General features: G+C 44.6%; 1 protein-coding gene across 6 annotated transcripts in view; it reads left to right on the top strand.

The window, feature by feature from the left end:
* LOC146871926 (uncharacterized) overlaps window positions 1–22,373 on the top strand; it is a 519,066-nt gene that overhangs the window by 148,935 nt on the left and 347,758 nt on the right. For 5 of the 6 annotated variants that reach the window (XR_014981220.1, XR_014981218.1, XR_014981219.1 and 2 more), the window contains exons 2-3: window positions 17,006–17,083; window positions 19,683–19,824. Coding sequence is in view for 2 of the 6 variants with exons in the window: in XM_085652182.1 (XP_085508308.1) it covers window positions 19,684–19,824 (141 nt within the window). In the remaining 4 variants the exon portion in view is untranslated. The remainder of the gene's footprint in view (window positions 1–17,005; window positions 17,084–19,682; window positions 19,825–22,373) is intronic. The other variant, XR_014981222.1, reaches the window with a different exon arrangement.

The following is a 22,373-nucleotide window of genomic DNA, read 5'->3' as shown; positions in this document are numbered from 1 at the left end:
AGAGGCAGAACAGCAGGGTTAGATCAGAGCAGGCTGTGTTAAAATAGAGGATAACATCTGAGTTTCAGCAAATGGTAGGCCTGTTAACGGATAGCTTGCTGTCCCCAGTGGCTAGACATTTTCATGGTCTCGCACATGTAGGGTTCTTTTTTTATTTCAAAGTATTTTTTTGCTATTAGGGGATACAAAGATAAGGGGAGGGAAGAAGGGATGGGTTTTAATACGTTATGAGAGATACTTGTAGAAAACAGGTCAAATTTAGAATAAAACCAAATACAATCGGACAGTATGGATCCAAACACATTTGTAATTGCAGGGTTATTAATTGAAGTAAATCTCGAGGGCGAGAGGGATGATATAAGGGACCCCCAGAAAGTGAGAGGGGGAGAGAGAGAGAGAGGGAGAGAGAGAAAGAGAGAGAGAGAGAGAGAGAAAGAGAAAGATAGAGAGAGAGGATAGAGATGAAATACTAATGGTGATGTGATGGTAAGTGTTGTTGCTCAGCGCCTGTCAACAAGTGTGGGGGGATTGGATTAGTCCTGATGTTGATTGACAAGGAAAATGTGGTTGAAGGAGGTTTTATTTGATGCATGTATAGGTCTAATCTATTCCATAGTTTCAGAGAACTCTGACTAGTATAGTCTCATGAAGCAGACCCATGCCCACCATGTGTGAAATAAGAGGCTTTGGAAAACTTTCCATTTGCAGGGAATGTTTTTAACTCCTATCGTTAAAAGGAGGTCCATAAGACACATGTCTGATTGATTTAATTTCTGTGGTAGAGTGTGCGCAGAGGCATAGGGTCACTTTATGGAGATTTAGGGTGATGTCCATGTTGAAGATTGCAATTACAGTTTTCTGAATTTGGTTCCAGAAATGATGGAGCTTATCACAGTTAAATAGCATATGAGTAAGAGTCCCTGGGGAATTTTGGCAGTTCCAGAACATATCTGATTATCTGATTCAAGAATCCCTACTTTGGTGAGTTTTTCAGGAGTCCAGTAGGTTTTATGTAATATGCAGCATTTACATTGTAATAGAGTGGGGGAGATTTTATTTTTAAGAGAGTATGCCTAGATCTTCCTCCACGATGGATCCTTTAAGGTGGAAATAGAGGAGGTAGAGGCTGACTCAGTCCATTTAGCTTGAATCTTCGATGTGATTCTTTTATTTGAATTGGTGGAGTTCAATGATTTATAAATTGAGGATGCAGCATGTGGCGTTTTAGATAACTTAAGAAGTAGGGGGATTAAGTCTGAGTTGTGTGGTGAAAGATAATTTTTCATTGCGACCTTTAGTTTGAGGAAGTTCTAAAAATGTTATATTTCCCAGGTTATGCACATTCTGTAATTCTTCAAATGTTTTCAGAAAACTCAAAAAGGTCTTTGAAGAATAAGATATTATTAGAAGACCAAGGGGTCCAGGAATGAAAGGTGCTATCTATTTCGATTTTTTCATTGTTCCATAGGGAACCATGGTCTGAGTTTCCTGCATAGCTCCACCTGGTAGCTGCTACCTCGTAGTTGCTGCTGCTGACTCTCTGGTCAGTGGTTCAAAGCCCTCCTCCACCCGTAGACACCCACTTGCCTGTGGTCCAATGGGCAGCTTCTCTGCTATACCACTGCTCTGCCCATTGCCTCTCTGTCTTCTGATCTCTTTTCCTTCTGATCTCTTTTGCCTTCATTTTGCTGTGCTTTTCTGTGCTTTTTGCACAGTTTTTTCACTTTTCACTCTTTCTTGCCTCTTTTCCACTTTTGTGCCTTTTTTCCTTCTGTGTCCCTACCGCTGCTTGTCTCCATACCCCTCCAGTGCTGATTCCTGCTTCCCCCTTTCCCATCTTCTAACTGTCCAGCCCTCTTCCTCACACTACTTATGGCGGCTGCTACCCGGTGAAGGTGCAATCCACCTTCCACCAGTGGACTGCTCCCTTCCCTGCACAGCTCTGCCTGGTAGCTGAAGACACCATAGCTGCTGCTGACCCTCTGGTCAGTGGTTCAAAGCCCTCCTACTCCCACAGGCATTCGCCTGCGCCTCATCCCTGGTGTTCAGTGGGGAGCTTCTCTACTCTTCCACTGCTCTGCACTCTGTCTCTCTGCCTCCTAATCTCTTTTCCTTCTGATCTCTTTTCCCTTCTTTTTTCTGTGCTTTTCTGTGCTTTTTCACTTTTCACTCTTTCTTGTCTCTTTTCCACTTTTGCACCTTTTTTTCCTTCCATGTCCCTGCTGCTGTTTTCCCCCGTGGCCGCCCCCTCCAGCACTGATTCCTGCTTTCCTGCCTCCCAGCTGTTCAGCCCACCCCCTCACACTACTTATGGCGGCAACTGCGCGACCACACCACTGGTATGCCAAAGGTGTGCCAAAGGCAAGCCTGTCTGCGCCCGTCCACGCCTAGACCGCACCCAGTGCCACGGACCCTGGTTCTTGGACCATCCACCACTCCAACGTAACACCCTTCATGCTCTCGACATCGAACGCCAGTCCGGCTTCCACAGGGCATCGCTGTTGGACACCCAAGGCCCTTTTTCCTACCAGAATTGAAGCCGCACCTTCACCTGCCACCGCACAAAAGCTTCACCCACCACATGACCAACAAAAACTGGACCCGGCTGCTTCAACTGCATCCTACTCAACACATGCTCCCCCCACAAACACGCCGTGGAGATCTGGGACCTGCTCGACTCCATAGCCCCTGACATCGCCTTCCTCACGGAAACCCACATAAACTCTAACTCCACCCCAGACATTGCCACTGTCATCCCAGATGGCTAAAAGATCATCCAGAAGGACTGCATCAAAAACCAGGGGGAGGCATCGCCAACATACACAAAAGAACCCTCCACCTCACCCCCATGCAGACGACCTCTCAGCCAACATAGAGCACCTCCACTTCCAGGTCCAGACCAACCCGAACACCACCCTCTGTGGCACCTTCGTCTACAAACCCTCGATCCCCGCCCACCCTTTAGCGATTCCAACATTGACTTCCTCGCACCCCACGCTCTCACCCCCACAGACTACATCCTGGAAAACCCCAACACCATAAACACCTCATCCCTGCTGGAGAACCTTGCCACCATCAGACTCAAACAACAGGTCACAATCCCAACCCACTCAGCAGGACACACGCTCGACCCCATATCTACCCCGCAACAACATCACCTTCAGCCACACCACCAAGCTCCAATGGACTGACCGCATCTGCGCACACTTTGCCTTCTCCAAACCCACCATATACCACCATGCCCAAAGTAACCCTCTTAGAAGCTGGAACAAGGTCACCGAAGAACAGCTCACCCTCGCACTCAGAGAAACCCCTCCACCGACATCCACGGGCACCAACACCGCAGCACCCAACCACCACCAATGGATCTCCGACTGTGCTGACACTTTGGCTCCCCTAAAGAAAGCCCCAAGCAAGCAACACTCTAAGAAAGCTAGCTGGTTCTCTCCCTCCCTTCATGAGTCCAGACACACCAGCAGACGGCTTGAGAAGAGATGGAGGAGCAGCAAGGCCCCGGAAAATGACTTATCCTTCAAGACCACTGTCTCCGCACACCACCACCTTATCAGAACAACGAAGAATGTTGCCCTACAAGAAAGGATCAATGCTAACACACTCAACAGCATAGACCTTTTTATCCTGGTCAAAGAATTCACCAGACCCAGCACAGAAGCAGCAAGCAGACAGTTCCCCTCCCAAGACCTCTGCAACAACCGCAGCATCTACTTCCACCGCAAGATCAAGGAGAAAGCTTTGTCAGCTTCAAAACCTCAAACCCAAACACCCCACCCCACTCCACCCCGCCCGCTACAACTGCACTCTATGACGTCGGACCCCGACAGACCCTACTCAGCAGGACCCCCCTCACAGAAGACGACACCCTCAAGATCATGAACAGCATCAACTCAGGAGCACCTTCGGAACCCTACCCACATCACATCTTCAACAGGGCAAGCACCACCATCACCCCCAAACTTGGCACACCATCAACTGCTCAATCGACCTTGCCACCTTCCCAGAAGACTGGAAACACGCAGAGATTAACCCCATGCTGAAGAAACCCTCTGCCGACCCGACGGACCTCAAGAACTTCAGACCCATCTCTCTTCTCACCTTACGAGCCTACGTCAATGAGAAGGCCAACAATGCCCAACTTTCTGAGTTCATCAGAGTGAACCACATCCTAGGCTTCTCCCAATCCAGCTTCCGAAGCAACCACAGCAATGAGATCGCCCTCCTTGCCATCACAGACAACGTCTGCGCCCTCCTCTACTGAGGTGAAACTGCAGCTCTCATCCTCCGAGACATCTCAGTCACCTTCGATACCATCATTAACCTCACCCAATGCATAAGACTTCACGATACTGGCTTTCGCGACAAAGCCCTGGAGTGGATCCGCTCCTTCCTCACCAGCCAAACACAGAGAGTTAGTCTACCTCCATTCCTCTCGGAACCTGCAGAGATCAGTTACGGAGTGCCTCAAGGCTCCTCCCTGAGACCCACGCTTTTCAACACTTACATAGCCCCGCTCACAGCCATCGTCAGGAACCAGAGACTCAACATTGTCTCATACGCTAACGACACCCAGCTGATTCTCTCCCTCACCAATGAACCCACAGTCACCAAGATCAACTTTCATGACAGGATAAACTCCGTCTGGATGAAGAACAGCTGCCTCAAGCTCAACTCAGAGAAGACCAAAGTCCTCATCATGGGCTCCACCTCCTCTGCTCCTGGTGGCCTGCCGCACTTGAAACCTCCCCCACAGACCACGCGCAGAATCTCAGCATCATCCTGGACTCCTCGCTCACCATGAGTCACCATATCAATGCCGTCTCATCATGCTTCTTCCACACGCTACGCCTGGCCGGAAAGATCTTCAAATGGATCCCCTACAAAGTCCAGAAAGACGGTCACCCAAGCACTCATCAGCAGCAGAATTGACTACAGCAATGCACTGTATGAAGGCATCACTCAGAAACTCCTCAAGAAACTGCTGAACCTCCAGAAGGCCTTTGCCAAACTCGTCCTCAACATCCCCTGCTGCAGCGACATCACCAGCCACCTAAGAGACCTCCACTGGCTCCCAGTCAACAAAATTATCACCTTCAAACTCCTTACACACGCCTACAAAGCCCTACACGACGTGGGACCTGGGTATGGTGCAGATCGGAGCTTCCGAATCCCCTCTACTTCCACGGACAGGGTGATCTCACAGTCACACACGCACACACACATCACACGCTGGTGGGGCCCATAACACCAACATTCATCCTACCACTCTATCCGTGCCATGTATAAGGTGAAACACTTTTCTGTACCTAACCAATCTGCAGATACCTTGAGGTCAATAGCATCAACTAGTTGCTATAGATCTGGTGAAAAATCATATTACACTCAATATTCAATAAACATGACAATAAAATAACCACCCGACACAGTAATTCAAACAGAATATTGTTTATCTAAAATTGTAAGAAAAGCCAATTAAATGCAAGTTCATTTCTCTCATATTTACCTATTCTGGCTAAAAGTCAGATCCTAAGTCAGAACCGGTCCTCAGCAAAATAGTTAGAGTTTCTAGCCGTCATGTAGAGTCACCGTCCTCTCCGTCAGCATCGGGACCTCTGATCATCAGTTCGAGAAGAAGTGGCGCTAGACCTCTCTAGTCTACTAATATTTATACCAAATTTACATTCCACATGTTGCAATCATATCTTACAAAACAGTCAAATGGCGGAAATTATGTCGTCTTGGTACATTGGGATACAGTGATAGTTTTTCACACGCATTGATAGTCTCAAATAATGAACAGAAATTAGGAGTCCATAACTAATTTGTTACTTCTACGGATGTCTCTTTAGGATAAAATGTATCTCATTCGTGGGACCATTATAAGTTCATCATGTCGGCATTTGGATTAGTAACAAATCTTCACATTCAGGGGCATTTGGCATCTCTCCCGGATTTGTCGTCATGATGATTGGCTTTTCAGTTCAGCAGGAGGGCAAGGTTGCAGTCAGCGCGAAGCCTCCATTCAATTATTCATCTACTCATATGCAGGCTGCGGGTGGTAGCCATTTTCTAACAGGCCACAATGGTCAACTTAAGTAAAAAGAAACACAAAACACAATTACTACATGGAAATGATTATACAGTGTTATTCCCCTGCTAATACCCTTATGTGTATGTATTTATCTAGCCATTTGCGACATCAAAAGCCATTAATGCGTATTAATTATAAGCGCAAAACAACATAACATCACATAAGCAACATCTATTCGGTCAGATTGCTCACCAACTTAGTTCACTTATTATTTTAGCCATGCAATAGCATTCCCACGTGTAATTCTTCTGTTAATAAGGTTGATTAGACAAGACTCGACAAACCTTTAATAATTAATAATTAATCAGTAGTACTTTTAATTAAAACATACGAAAATGAAACAGGTATTTGGGTTTAAAGTAAAAACCCTGCTCCATCAATCCCCCCTTTGGTGATATCTTATCACCACAAAAATCAAAAAACCCCAAAAATCAATTTAATTTCCCCTTTTGAAGAAATTCAAAATGTCTTCTTGTTTAATTTTAAACCCTTGTTTCCATATCATCTTCTCTCTTAGTTTCTATATACATGCTTTCCCTCAATTCTTCTAATTCTATTTCTTGTGGATCTCTTTCTGGTTTCTTTTGTCTCTTTTTAACATTTTCTCTTGTTATTTTCTTTTTATTTCTTCTATATCTACAAAACATACACCCCAATCTAAGAATCAATAAAGCAACAATTACACACGTTAATGGAAATAATATCTTACCAAAAATGGTACTACCTATTTTAGCTACAAAATTCTTAATAGCAATCATCTTATTAGCCATTTTAGTCCAGATACTTTCAGCTTCTAGTGGTACTAATTCTTCATGCAAATCAGTAATATTTTTGATATAGACCTTTAGATCTTTGCTTTCGTCAGGAATGTAAGTGCACTAATGTTGAACTTTCAGCATTCCACACACTCCACCCTCTTTTGCCAAAAGAATGTCGAGGGCAAGTCGATTTTGCATCGCCATAGTGCGTAAAGCAACCATTTCAGTATTTACCAAAAGAAAGCCTCCAGCGGTGCTTGTTGACAAGCGATCTACCACTGTTGACAGCTTCCGAATGCCAAATGCATTCAATGAAATTCCCACTGCTGGAATTAAAGCTCCAAAAATATTCCTACAATTTCTGTCCATGTTTCTCTTCTATAGCGGGTTAAGGGATTAGTATGTTCAGCATTGTCTACTCTATCCATGTGAAAAATCTTTGGAAAGACCAGGCCAACATAACATGTGCCAAATCAATGGTCAGGCAAACGGTAATAAGCCATATTCCCACAAATATAATACACTCCCGGAAAAACTGGATCTTCTCCTCCTCTAAATCCCCATCCGGTTGCAATAAAGCATGTATCATGGAACTCACTAGTCCCTATGAAATAATAATCATACTGGGATCTCTTCCTGGTAATGCATAATTTGCCTTTCTGTGGTGCATCTATAGCCATAGTTGGACTGGCTCCATTTTTCAACTCTTTTTCTTTCTCAATATCCCACATTGTTTCACTCATTTTATGCCCTTCTGCTTTCTTGTGCATGTTTAACCTTCTTCTCTCAACCATATCTAGGAAAGTTTTCTCTTCTTCTTTCAAACTGCAGGTTAAATTATTTCTAAAAACATATTCTAATGTTAATTCTCTAGTTTCTATAAAAATCTCACCTAAAGTGTTAGCTTCTTTTGCAGGATTCAGTTCTTTATTCATAGGCAGTTATTATCTATGTTAGACATATTATAATCTAATTTCCCTAATTGATAAAATATACTAATCAACACACTACATGAAATTCTATACCTAGCCGGAAGATGATGATAAGTCACTCCTTCTGAAACAGAAGCAGGTAATTGCATACAGACGTAGCAATCCCTTACATCCATTGTCTTTACGTATTCATACAGCAGTTTTGAAAACACATTGCTGGAAAAATCATTAATTGACCTATCCTTATGTATATATACATTGCTAGTTCTAGTTGGAACTATCTTCTGTGAACTTTTCCCTATATTAGTCTTGTTCTCAGTATGTCCTTCTAAAGTGTCTATTGATACTCTAAAAGAAATCAGTAGAGCAAGCACGCTCCAAAGCAGCATTAATAATCCTGTACAGCAGCAGCACATCTAGCACCATCTTTTCAAGAAGGTACATCTACTTTGATTATTCTCAGTGTTAGCCATCTTGTTAATTTGACAGTGTCTTTTGACTTAGCCTCTTCTACTCCACTACCGAACTTTAGGGCAGCAAGTACCCAACAGATTATTACAATCTACTTGTTTTAATTTTACTTCTTTTCCTTTCTTCTCCAAAATATTTCTTTTGGATTTATTCAATTTGGATTTTCATCACTTTTCACTGTTTCTTCATCATCATCAAACTGTATTAGGTCCTGAACATCCATCTCTTCTCCAATGTCGGACAAGATAACTCTCAGGATTCCCACTGCTTCTTCTTCATCAACCACTTTCAGTAAAGCCTCCTCTGGACTTCCTTGACTGTCTGCCTCTTCTCCTTGTTCAGGCAGTGCCACATACGTCCATTCTGGTGACTTATACTTCTGGTTTGGTTTTCTGATTCTTTTAGTTCCTTCAGATATCTTTGTTTCCTCTTCTTTTGTTGGGTTTTGACTTGACACTTCGTTCACTTGTTCAGCTTTCGAAAAGTTAACTCGTGTCAGTCGATACCTCAGTCTCTTTATCTTGTTGGGCCAAAGATCTCCTTTAGCATTTCTCTTTTGTCTTCCTTCTTTATTGTTTCTTTCTCCAATCCAAGTTCTCTTTCTCAGAACTCGTCCTCCATGTATCTCATTTTCACTTTCATCAGATTCTGTCTCAGTTGCCTCTTGTTCATCAACAGTTTTCTTTTCTCCAACAGCTTCCTTTTCTCCAACAGTCTCTTTTTCCACCACTTGAGATTTCCCTACTTCTGTCCCTCCTCGGGTCTCCGACACGCAATCTTCTTTCTGTCTACTTGTCCCTTCACCTAGCTTGTTGTTGATGTTCCCTACACCTCCTCGGGGTTTTTCCGCAATCTGTCCCTCGCTTTCTTTTTCTGTCCCTTCTTCTTCAAGAATTATCTCAGGTGGAACCTGTCCAATTATCTCATTTGATTCAGGTGTCACTTCTGTTGGAATGTTCTTTTCTTTTCTTTCTTTCTTTTTGTGTTTGTCACTGTCAGTTGGAACTTCAGGCACTTCTTCAGAATCTGGACTAGTCTCAGGAGTTTGCAATGTTCTTTTTAGAACTTCCTCTGGTGGGATGAAAATTTCTCTTGACTCACTTTCCCCACTTTCAGGATTCTTTTTCCTTTTTACTGCCTCACTGTCTGCATCATCACTGGAATCTGATTCTTCAAAGTATTCTTTTCCAGTGCAGTCTCTTGGATTTGGAACTCTCACTGTGTGACTTGCATGTATCCAATTTTTCACTCCAGCACACTTCACAGCAGTCGTTGTGATCAGAATGACTTGTCTTGGCCTTCTGTATGAGGAAATGAGCAGTTCCTAGGGATAGTTGACTAAGAAGGGGGGACGGGAAAGAACAGGTCTTTCTTCAAAATGCCCTCACACACCCCAAAGGATGTCATGCTTCATCATTGGGGCATTTGCCCCTCGTCAGGCCGGCGCTGCAATGCCTGACGGGCTCCCGAAACCGGGGCTCTTTATCGGGGATCTTTTGAAGAAGCCGTAAGGGTGCGTGTGGGTGTGAGGGCTGGGTAGTGCACAAGGTGTGAGGTAAGTAAAAAAAGGTATAGAGCCATCCTACTTAATTCAAGTTTTAATTATTGAGGTAGCTCCAGCCTAATTAAAAATATGTGGAAGCCCTGTGTAGGAGTAATGTTCCATAAGGGCTAATCAAGCGTGGATGTGGTCAACATGTTTCGTGCCCCTGCTGCCCCAGAAGGGGTCAATGGCACTTCGTCAGGACCAATTTGAAAGTGTAAGGTGAGTGCACTACCGTTTAGCACTAGTTGCTACAAACGGTAGGGGGTATTAATTAGGAACTGGTACTGGGGTATAGAGAGACCTGTGGGAGAAGGGAGATAAAGGGAATAAAAAACAACAAGGAATGGGGGAAGAGAAACACAACCAACGGTTAGACCAGCCTAGAGGCATACAATACATGCACAGGAGGGTGATAGGGTCAAAAAACACCCAGGTGATGTTTAAAAGTGAGTTCACTGTATTGTCTCAAAGGTCCGGCCAGTGGGTGAAGGTAAACGGGGGTCGATACGTCTTGACTATATCAGCGACAAGGTGCCAGGGGTGGTTGTTTGGCAGCGGACCCAGTGCAGCGTGATCGTGAATACGCCGGAATATAGGCGGTAATGAGCTCTCATGTGGCTAAATAGAAGAACCAATTATATTCATCTTAACAATCGTAATAGTTGGTCCAAGATTCTCTATAAACGACCGTCACTATGCACATATGTATTGACAAAAAATTAAATAAAACGGATCGTGGTAGAACCAGAAATTGACTGACTATTGGTATAGAGGGGCTGAGAAACAGCCAGCCTAAAGGAAAAAGGACTAATGGTGAATTTTTTAACCAACATCAAGGCATGCAATTGAACGCGCTAGTGTCAAAGGTATACTGCGAGGGGCACACAGCAAAGACTCACCCCTTGTGACCTAGTCCCGGCTGACGGGGATAAGGCCAGAGCACATTAGTTGCTCCGGTATCTACGAAGACAAAATAGGTAAAAAGGTCAAAATACACCCACACGGTCGCAATTCCTGAGCGGCGACAAAGCTTACCGTCTAGATCCAGACAGACGATGAGTACTCACAGAAGTAGACGAGCAACTTGCCGATGTCCTACCCTCGCTCTGGGCCCCGTAGGGAATGCTTCCGGGGGATATCCTTAAGTAACGCTGTTAGAAACGTCCTTAAACTTAGCGGCCATTTTGGATAGGGCTTCCTTGGCGCTTCTCTCAGATGACATTCGGAAAGAGGTTGCGACCAGAGTTTGATCATGGCAGCCATGTTGTTTGTAACGGGGAGAGGAAAAGATTTGGACTGAGGAGTATCGATGTTTATCATATTTGACAGGGAGAAAAATGTCATCTTTATTACGTGTGGGGTGAAGACAGCTGGCCAAAGATGATGTTTATGTTATTAAGTGGTTTATTAAGTGATTTTTTAAGAAATTTTATAGATCGTGAAGTTTCACGATGTGGGTAGTAAAAAACCACATGGGGACAAACCAAAAATAATCATTAACCAGAAGGCAGCCTATGTCAGCTGTCGAGGGGAAATGTAAAAGGGAGACTCTAAGGAGTTACGGTTAACATCATTCTGAAATGGCATGGGTGGGCTAGATTTAATGATTCATTTCAGCCCAAGGTATATCATCATTCAAACCCCTTGAGTGTGACCCCAACTTGAAAACCCAGCATTGTTCCTTCCTTAACAGGGCTTCTTTTGTGATGGTAGGGAAGGCCTCTAGAATGGACCATTCTAGGTCATTTGGGGTGTGATTATGTTCCACATAGTGTGAAAACATTTTGGTATGTATTGTATGCCTCTAGGCTGGTCTAACCGTTGGTTGTGTTTCTCTTCCCCCATTCCTTGTTGTTTTTTATTCCCTTTCTCTCCCTTCTCCCACAGGTCTCTCTATACCCCAGTACCAGTTCCTAATTAATACCCCCTACCGTTTGTAGCAACTAGTGCTAAACGGTAGTGCACTCACCTTACACTTTCAAATTGGTCCTGACGAAGTGCCATTGACCCCTTCTGGGGCAGCAGGGGCACGAAACATGTTGACCACATCCACGCTTGATTAGCCCTTATGGAACATTACTCCTACACAGGGCTTCCACATATTTTTAATTAGGCTGGAGCTACCTCAATAATTAAAACTTGAATTAAGTAGGATGGCTCTATACCTTTTTTTACTTACCTCACACCTTGTGCACTACCCAGCCCTCACACCCACACGCACCCTTACGGCTTCTTCAAAAGATCCCCGATAAAGAGCCCCGGTTTCGGGAGCCCGTCAGGCATTGCAGCGCCGGCCTGACGAGGGGCAAATGCCCAAATGATGAAGCATGACATCCTTTGGGGTGTGAGAGGGCATTTTGAAGAAAGACCTGTTCTTCCCCGTCCCCCCTTCTTAGTCAACTATCCCTAGGAACTGCTCATTTCCTCATACAGTACTTCCTTGGTGCCTACGAGCAGGACCTTATTAACTTGGCTCCTTGTCCCTCCTTGGTTAAAAAATTGTCTTGGCCTTCCCCACCTTGGAACCAGGCAATTCCTTCTTCTGTGGACTTTTATTCTTACCCAGTCCCCTGGGCTCAGATCATGGGCTGGTTTCTTTTCAAGTGTGGTGGCGTCTTCTTATCCCTGCGGATTTTTCTGCACCCCCTGGTTCTGTCACTCTTTGTGGTTCTAAGATCGATCCTCCAATCATTCTGTTTCCTTCCACACAACCAGAATTCAAACCTGAGTTAGTCTGCACATTCAACTCTCCTCCACATATGGTATGTCTCCACTGATTTTCTCCTGGTCTCCACTGATTTTCTCCCGTTCTCATTTCTGTCTGCTCTGGAGGAACAATCAATTTGTTGGCTACATATGGAACTGTCACACCACTTTCGCCAGTCCTCTGCTTGTCAAAAATCGGCATAACCGGACCTATTGTCACAGGCACCGTAACGGCCTCAAGATTTTTTGTCAGTTCCCTGATTTTCTCTGTCAATTCCAATGTGGTACTTGCTAGTTCTCTGGTCTTTTCATCTTCGATTTCATTCTCCCTTTCTCTTTCTCTCTCTCTTTCCCTTTCCCTTTCTCTCTCTCTCTCTCTTTCCGCCAGAGAACTACTGCTTTTCAACTCAGGGGTCATAACTTCTGTCTTTATAATCCGCAGGGTGTCTCTCATTGGGGTAACTGCTGTTCCTACCTCTGGTTCTCGTCTATACAGGGGTGGTCTTTTGTAGAACATGTCATCTAAGACATCGTCATCAGACTCATTCGCCCCATACCTCCTTGTTTCTACATTATGTTCTTTCTCTGTACACTTTCTCCCTTCTGTCTCCTCTGCAGTTCTTACAGGATATAATCCCTCAGTCATGCTGGCATCTCGCCATCTTCTCATCCGATCATGATGAGTTTCGCGATCATACTTTCGCCCAAACATATACCTGTAATTTCCTCCACTCCTCTGCTTTTCTCGCTCAGGCACTTCATCTTCCCATTCAGTCAATGCCTCGAACTGCGTTGGCCTAGGCCGAGGCTCTAGGCCCATCATCCTCTCCCGTAAGTTCCTCATTATGGCCAGATTAAATGAACCATGCTCTGGGAACGCTAAAACTCCATCTTCTTTAGTATACTTTACCCAGTTGTCTAACCAAATACAGGTATGATACCCATATTTCGCAACCATGAAGGATGCAGGGGTTCTTATCGGAGGAAGTAACTGTCCTTCCCTAGTCACAATATCCTTATCCTTGTCAAACCAGTTCTTAACTTTACTAAACAAGGATTTATTTTTCTTTTCCTCAGCGTGGTAATACATTTTCTTATTTTCCCCAACCCTTTTGTCTTTCTACAACTGTACGATCTCCTGTCCAATTGCAGCTCGACTCACACTAACGCACCAATCCTGGAGCGTCTACGTCACTGACTCAGTCCACGAATCCCAGCGCGACCCACACCAACGCACCAATCCTGGAGCGTCTACATCACCCTGTATGTCTCCCAATCCTTGCGCGGCGTACACTAGCACACCAATCACCGTGCTTCCACCGTTCTAACCCACTGTCCAATCACAGCGCGGTCTTCCTGACGTCAGCAGTCGCTGCAGCAGCTTCTGCTCCTGTCTCCTGTCTCTCTCGTCTACCCCTCCTTTACAAAACTACTCGGTAGACTTTGTTTCAACTTCTACGAGTCTGTTAGTTACAACATACAAACATCTCCATTGTCTGCTTCGCTAGCCACAGACCAGCAAAAGACCTTTCCCACGAGAATTCCGCCTTTCCCGAGAGCAGTGCTTACCTCTGCCCTACTACAGAATCGTTACTTCCGTTGATAAAGTAGCACATCCCTCTACTCTACCCTTCTAACAAGCACCAATTAACTGTTTTCTCCGGAATGCTCCTAAGAGTTTCACAATTAACCAGAATGCCTTCTCATTCACGCACTTTCACATCAGAAAATGTAGTACATTCACACAGAATTCTGTCTTTCCCGAGAACAGCGAACAGTGTGTCCTACTACAGAATTATATCACACGTTAACAAAACAGCGCTTACCTCTGCTCTGTCCTTCTAACAAGCTCAGAGAATACCTATTACCTTTCTAGTGATAAGCGTTATCGGAATGCCATAAGGATCCCTGATACCTAAGACCAGAACTTCACAGATAACCTTCGCTATCATATACACTTCTCTCACACAGAAAATACGTTTCTAATGGTAACACACAGCGATGCTACCTCATCGAACCCAGACAATGCGACGCGCAGCTTCAATTGTCACACGTTTTCCCCTGTCTACATACAGGGCTAACAATCCCACCTTTTTCCGAGAGCAGCACTCCCTCTACCCTACTACGGAACTGTCACCGACTTCCTACGTCCCAGAAGCCGTACACACTACATAAAACTCAATACGACTTCAACATACAGTGTTAGTACAAACATCAATATCAATCAATAATCAATAAGCTTATATACACGCATATTCACCAGATCAAGACAATAGTTAACCATCATTCTGCTACCAAGAAACTGGTGCAGATCGGAGCTTCCGAATCCCCTCTACTTCCACGGACAGGGTGATCTCACAGTCACACACGCACACACACATCACACGCTGGTGGGGCCCATAACACCAACATTCATCCTACCACTCTATCCGTGCCATGTATAAGGGGAAACACTTTTCTGTACCTAACCAATCTGCAGATACCTTGAGGTCAATAGCATCAACTAGTTGCTATAGATCTGGTGAAAAATCATATTACACTCAATATTCAATAAACATGACAATAAAATAACCACCCGACACAGTAATTCAAACAGAATATTGTTTATCTAAAATTGTAAGAAAAGCCAATTAAATGCAAGTTCATTTCTCTCATATTTACCTATTCTGGCTAAAAGTCAGATCCTAAGTCAGAACCGGTCCTCAGCAAAATAGTTAGAGTTTCTAGCCGTCATGTAGAGTCACCGTCCTCTCCGTCAGCATCGGGACCTCTGATCATCAGTTCGAGAAGAAGTGGCGCTAGACCTCTCTAGTCTACTAATATTTATACCAAATTTACATTCCACATGTTGCAATCATATCTTACAAAACAGTCAAATGGCGGAAATTATGTTGTCTTGGTACATTGGGATACAGTGATAGTTTTTCACACGCATTGATAGTCTCAAATAATGAACAGAAATTAGGAGTCCATAACTAATTTGTTACTTCTACGGATGTCTCTTTAGGATAAAATGTATCTCATTCGTGGGACCATTATAAGTTCATCATGTCGGCATTTGGATTAGTAACAAATCTTAACATTCAGGGGCATTTGGCATCTCTCCCGGATTTGTCATTATACAGTGTTATTCTCCTGCTAATACCCTTATGTGTATGTATTTATCTAGCCATTTGCGACATCAAAAGCCATTAATGCGTATTAATTATAAGCGCAAAACAACATAACATCACATAAGCAACATCTATTCGGTCAGATTGCTCACCAACTTAGTTCACTTTTTAGCCATGCAATAGCATTCCCACGTGTAATTCTTCTGTTAATAAGGTTGATTAGACAAGACTCGACAAACCTTTAATAATTAATAATTAATCAGTAGTACTTTTAATTATAACATACGAAAATGAAACAGGTATTTGGGTTGAAAGTAAAAACCCTGCTCCATCAGGTACACCACCAATTTGCATTCCAAGTACCCACCACTGACCTCTGCTCCACCCAACTGGCCCTGGCTACCATCCCACATATCCGCAAGACCACAGCTGGAGAAAGATCCTTCTGTTACCTTGCAGCAAACACCTGGAACACACTGCCTCTCTGCCTCAGGCAATCATTGTCACTACCTCAATTCAGGAAGGACCTTAAGACCTTGCTCTTCGACTGAACCACTGTCAGACAACTATCCACTCTTACCTTGTCTTGTGCGTAGTTAGGTTCGCAGAGACATGCAGTAACCTGTGATTTAGACCCACTTAGGTTAAAAATAGGGATCAGAGAGGAGGGCCGGATACTGGACGTTTGGTGAGCTCTTGTTGTCGACCTGCGAGGCAACAAGACAAACACTGTATAAGGACTTCCTGTAATTTAAGGCACTGGGTATTCTGCGTATATACTCCTTTATTAAATATCTAAATGTCCTACCTGCGATCTGAAGCTGATGGGGGAACGTCCTAGTATGTCTTGTGGATTTCTTAAGGAGGTCTGTGTTGTGCCGCTGAACTTTGAAAAGATGGATGAATGTGTCTCGTAGAAGTTACTTCAAGAGGCTCATCATCTTTAGAAAGGAAACATATAGATGTTGAAGATATTTGAGTATTAGGTAAAATGCGCAAACAAATTATCTTTTTTAGCAAATGAAGAGCTCAGCTTACTTTCTTCATCTGCTTCTCCAATCAAACCTGTGCACTAAAACAAAATTGTAGAGAACACTTTCCCAATAACAATACCATATACTTTGTTTTATGCGCAAAAATGTCCAAATGCCCAACAGAGGATGTCTGTAACTATGCGCCAAATGTTCAAATGTCCAACAAAAGTTCAACAAAATTCTAACAGGCTCTTTTGCTTGTTTAACCTTCCTATGCTTTAGAAAAGTGTGTCCAAAAATTGTCTGTCTTTTCATAAAGAAACTAGTTCTGTCTTGCGATGGGTGCCAAATGAAAGAACAAAGTACTTAACTTTCTTCTTCCGTTTCCTTTCCTTTCAGGTTCCGTTGTTGATGAGGGCTTCTGGAAGATTTCAGCATGGCAGAATACCGAAAATAGGAACTACGCCGGTGTACCAGGTAAGCAGATCTTGAAGCAGGTGTCCTCGCGAAGGAAGACAGAAGTCTAAGCACCTTCTGGAAGTTGGGTGTGGTCTTAAATAGTCAGACCACACCCAAGATGGCTGCCACGTTGTTTACGTGCAGCGTGAATGTCTTGACGTTGCTAGCGGCATGCCGGTTTTCATTACCGGTCCTTGCCAAGAAGCATTTTGTCCCACAAACCTTGTTTCCATCCAACGCGCTTGCCGTTTTAAACGTCCCTGAGCGCTGTTGCAAATGCGCTTTGTTTTCAAATGTTCCCGAGGCATTTCCGACTTGGCAACAGCATGCTTTTCACAAACAGGTTATCCCACTGAACCATAATGATTTCCTAAGTGTCACAACAACGAACGTTATCATACATAGTTTACAAGCAAGGTCACAAATATGTATTAAAGCACATGACTCTCACAAACATATATTAGCATTCATAAACAATAAGGCTTTCTACATTAACCCTTTCCGTGCTCATGACGGAACCACTCTGTCATGAGCCACGGGTGCCGTGTGCTCATGACGGAGTGGTTCCGTCATGCTGCGGCCATTGGCGGCCGCTCCGCCCACGCGGCGCTAATTCCCCGCCTGTGCGGGCGATTAGCGCAGTGGGCGAAGACGTGACGGAACCACTCCGTCATGAGCACAGCTCACCCGTGGCTCGTGACGGAGTGGTTCCGTCACGAGCACAGCTCCACCGCAACTGCCCCCAAACCCCCCCAGCGCCGCGGCGGAATTCCTGCCGCGGCGAAGGGGTTAAGGTAGTGCTGGATGCATGGGAAAGGGGTGGGTTTTTTGGTACTGAATTGCCTGCACTTGTTTAGGGAAAACCGTGCGTCGCAAATCATGACAACCACAGCTCCACAGTGGACCAGCATCTGTCCCCCCGCCTCTTAGATCTTTGCAAGTCATGCATTGCAAGCTGTTGATTGATTTGCTGGGTCTTGGTGAAGAAAGCTGTTCGGTAGATGTGTCTGAAACCTCGATGGAGGGGTCCCTTCCAGGTGATCCTTGTGACAAATACTGCCATTAAATGGGTGGTTTCCCCAACTGGATACACAGTAGAGTGGAGTGTCCCCTTTATGATGTGACAGTACCTCTCCCAGAAGTAAAAACAGCAACTGAAGGGCAATGGTCAGAGTTTCAATAAGCTACAGAAAATTGGCGAGAATCTCAGAAATTGGTGGCAGTCCAAGAACCTGCAACAGCACATCCCCAGCATGAGGGGGATCTTTATGTATCTTGTCTGGAGTCGAGACAGGAAAAGAGTCTTGGCCTGTGGTGCTGATTGAGCCAGATTCAAACCCTGGCAAAGGGCTAGTGATATGTCAAGCCAAGTGAAAGCTGGAGACAGCTGGCTGAGAAGGCAAGAGGGGGAGAAACTAAGTCTGCCGGCAGAACAAGTACTGCATACTATCCCAGAGAATACTGAGGATTCTGATCTGAGTGGCAGTGAAAACAAGCAATCTACACTCAGCATGGAGAATTAATGGTCAAAAGAGACCTTCTGTTCAACAAGTACCAGGACGGCAAGACATTCAAGGTTCTGATTTACATTGCAAGTTTCAATGGGGTGGGAAACTTAAAGGAGGTTGTGAATGCTTCTCTCAAGTAACAATGTGGTTGGTTCCTAGTGGTGTGAAAGGAGATAAGGATGTTTCTGAAACTCCTGTTATTTTAATTGGTGTTCCCACAGTTAGAAAGTCAGACTCCTTTTAGACTTGGAGAGAAACAGACCTCTGCTTACTTTCTTCAGGCAAGTGTGAAGCTTTAGGCTAAACACGTATTCCCTTTTCCCAAGACTTCCTACAGAAGTCTATATTATGCTGACACCTTCTATGCTCCCTAAATAGAAATACTGGATAGATGGTCCTGTAATTGAACTTTGTTTAGAACAAGGTAAGTGTCTTTATGGAACACCTGTTTACTTTGATTTGTTTAGTAATTGTTGTGGCTGTCACTATTCTGTTTCTCATTTTATTACAGCTCAATCTACTGAGATTTTTTTAACTTACCTGCTGCATAGTTGTATCTCTTGAACTTATTTTTGTTCTGCTTATATACTGGATTGATGAGCATCCTAAATACAATCCATGTAATCATATTTGGTGATTACTGGTCCTTATTGACGACTCATATTAGCTTCACAAGCCACAAATATATTGTTAATGACTTCTCTCTTGCAGTGCTTCAAGTCAACCCACAAAGTTCCATAAAACCAATGGGGAAAAAATAATTTACAAATTCTCTAAAACATTGTGTTTCAAGTATCAGTGCACTGTCAATAATAAAGATGTAGAAATCTTCATAAACTTATAAGCCGCCTCTTGGGGACAAAATGATTACACTTCCAAATATCTATTTAAACCTTACACAATTGCTACTTCTGTCTGTAGCCCTGGTCTCTTGTTGCAAATGGGCTGCATGTATATAGAACCGAGTACATTTTGGGAGGAGTTAGCGTTGTATTTCTCTTTATCTCAATTGGCGAAGTGTTGTGTCACTGAGAGTGTGAGTGTTATATTTTATCTTAATAAATGTGTTTAGACCTCAGGAAATGAAGACTTTGATTTGTCTTCCAAAGGATGGTGCCAGCCTGGGCCACGAATTGCCTTGCTTTGCCTGAGAAGAGAAGAGAACTGGACCGGATTACACCGGGGTTTGAGCATGGCCCAGAATTCCAGCTGCTAATAGATCTGGACACTGTGAGCATAGCTGAATTCAAGGTTAAGTCAAAACTTGCTTATTTCTTTGTTTGTTGACTACAAAATATGCCCATCAGTCACCGGGGTAAGAGATGACAGGATTAGACTGGTTGGGTAGAGAGGTGAGAGAAGTCCCAGATAGAAAATTCAGGACATTATCAGCCTGCAGACTGAGAAGTGTAATGAAGAAAAAACAGGACATCAGTCTTTTCCATCTATGCAACCAGGAGCAGGAACATGATCCTGTATTCATCAGGACCACCCCAATGCACCTCTAATTTAGAAAAGAGCTGAAGATGCACCTCTTTAAAGAACACTATATTTGAATGTATTAATCATCCACAGCCCAGCTACTACTCCAATTACTGGTTGACTTTATGTTTGTCTTTCACCCTGAACAGTGCTCTGCTGCCTTCTAGCTAGGTTTCTGCAAAAGAAGCACCACTGCATACCTTACCATGCCAAACTATCAGTGTGAGGGCATCCCACAGCATTAAGCAAGCTCTAGAGTCTAGACAGAGGGGTGCATAAAAGGGAAGACTGGCAGGAGCACCAGGAATCTATGACAGGCCATGTAAGGAAGAATGTGTATGCAAAGGAAACTCACTGATTAAGCTGGCTCTGTTCCTCTGTTTCCCCTGACGGGCCAATGTACTACCGGTCAAGCGCTAGGGGGTTTGTGGATGTGAGAGAAAGATACTTTCCTACTCTTCTTCAACAAGATCAGTTAGATACATTAATTGACAGCTCCCTCTTTGCCTATTTCCCTCCCTTCCTCAACAGGATGAGTTTTGGCCCAAGGTTGGCACACACTTTCTTGTATTCCTGTGCGTTTGATGTAGAATAACAATTGGGGCCAAGAAGTCTAAGGTTAAGGAAGAGCCCACAGTGAAAGCGGCTTCTGGCCATGCTATGCATCACCAGTATGAAAAAAGTGTACTATTGAAAGCAGTGGCTAGGACTCACTAATAAAGACGGGAAGAAGAACTTTCCAGAAAGATGAGTCCTAGATTTAGAGCAACTAATTCATTTGAGGGAATGGCTAAAGGATCCTAAAAATAAGGCAGTTGCAGAGCAGTGACCAGTTTTTCTCGAAAGGTATGAGAAAGCGAGCAGTACTAGCATGAGACGAAAGTCTGCGGGATAAATCAGACTCATGAGAAGCTTCAAATTACGGAACCACCAGAGAAAGTTACAGAGAAACAGAGGGCATTCCAGATGTCTTGAGATTCCCCGTGCCAGTGGGAGACGCTGTGGGTGCACCTGGAAACCGTGCCGGCAGTCCTGCTGGCAGTGGAAACACAAGTAAACAATGCGCGAGCAGGTGTCGCGTGCAGACACAGGGCTGTGCAAAGGGCAAGAGGTTGATTCCACCATTTATCATTCCCATTCACAACCCTGTTTTAGTTAATCCATAGAGAGGTGCCAGGCAGACCAGGACAAAAGTCAAACTATTACTCAAAAGAGTCTTAGGGGCTCATTACGATGACGGGCGGAAGCCCATCCCAACTGGTTGCGGTGGCTGAAACCGTTCATTTCCCCTGCTCCGGATGCGGTCATTGCGGCCACCGAATTATAATCGTCCAACAGAGGCCATTTTCCATCCGGAGCGGTCTTTCAGGCTCCGCATGTTTTTTGCATACGCAAGGGTGGTGGATGGAGCCAACTGAGCAAGACCGGCGAGCGGAAACACGTTCCGTCTACTAACCAGATTACGATGTTGAAAACAGCCGTTTCCACCCCCGCGTAAAAACCACCACATTGCAGATGGCGGAAAAACAACAACAGAAAGGAAGAGCCGATACAGAACCCATGTAAACCACCGGAGCCACCATAGATCCTGCGCCACAGGCCTTCCCGCTGCTCTACCTGCTGCACCTCTGGCAGATAAGACGCTGCCGTGCTCAGCAGCAGAGGTACATACCAAACATCTCTACGCATGCAACCCCTGAACAACTACAACACCCAGCAAGCATGGCGGCACCACGATGAATGTGGCAACCTGCCAAATGCAAAGTGTGCGGCCCACCCAATCCCCATGAGTGACTCTTGGTGTCCCAGAAGGTGATTAGGGCCAATGACGAGCCCCGCAGTTGCAGAGGGCGCACACCGCAATATCAAAAACTGTATGCCTAAGGCTCCCATTGGCTGATGGCTTATTCGCATAGTGGGTGCCACACCGCGGCGGCCTGGAAGCTGCGACCGCAACCCTGCATCATTCAATTCGAGCAATGCGTGTCATTGCTGTGGATGCCAGCTACCGCACATGCAAACACATACTGCATTTGCATTGGCGCCATGCAAATTACATCACACATCACAACTCATTTGCCTAAAGTGATTGGTGCACCTCATGTGTAATGTTGTGGGGCATGAGGCCCCCATGCATATAAAGTAACCACACAGACACTGTACATGTATAGGAGAACTGGCCCAGGGCACGTGCGTCCGGCCCTGTTTGTTGGCAGGGTCAGATGTCCAGTGATGCCTGTGCTGGGTGGCTGTGGGGTGGGGGGTAAGTCAGCCCTCTGGGAGTGGCTGGTACATCAGAACAACTAGAACAGTGACCA

This window comes from Triturus cristatus, chromosome 1_1 (assembly GCF_964204655.1).
Source record: "Triturus cristatus chromosome 1_1, aTriCri1.1, whole genome shotgun sequence".
NCBI lineage: Eukaryota > Metazoa > Chordata > Amphibia > Caudata > Salamandridae > Triturus > Triturus cristatus.
This window is presented reverse-complemented; position numbering and strand designations above follow the sequence as displayed.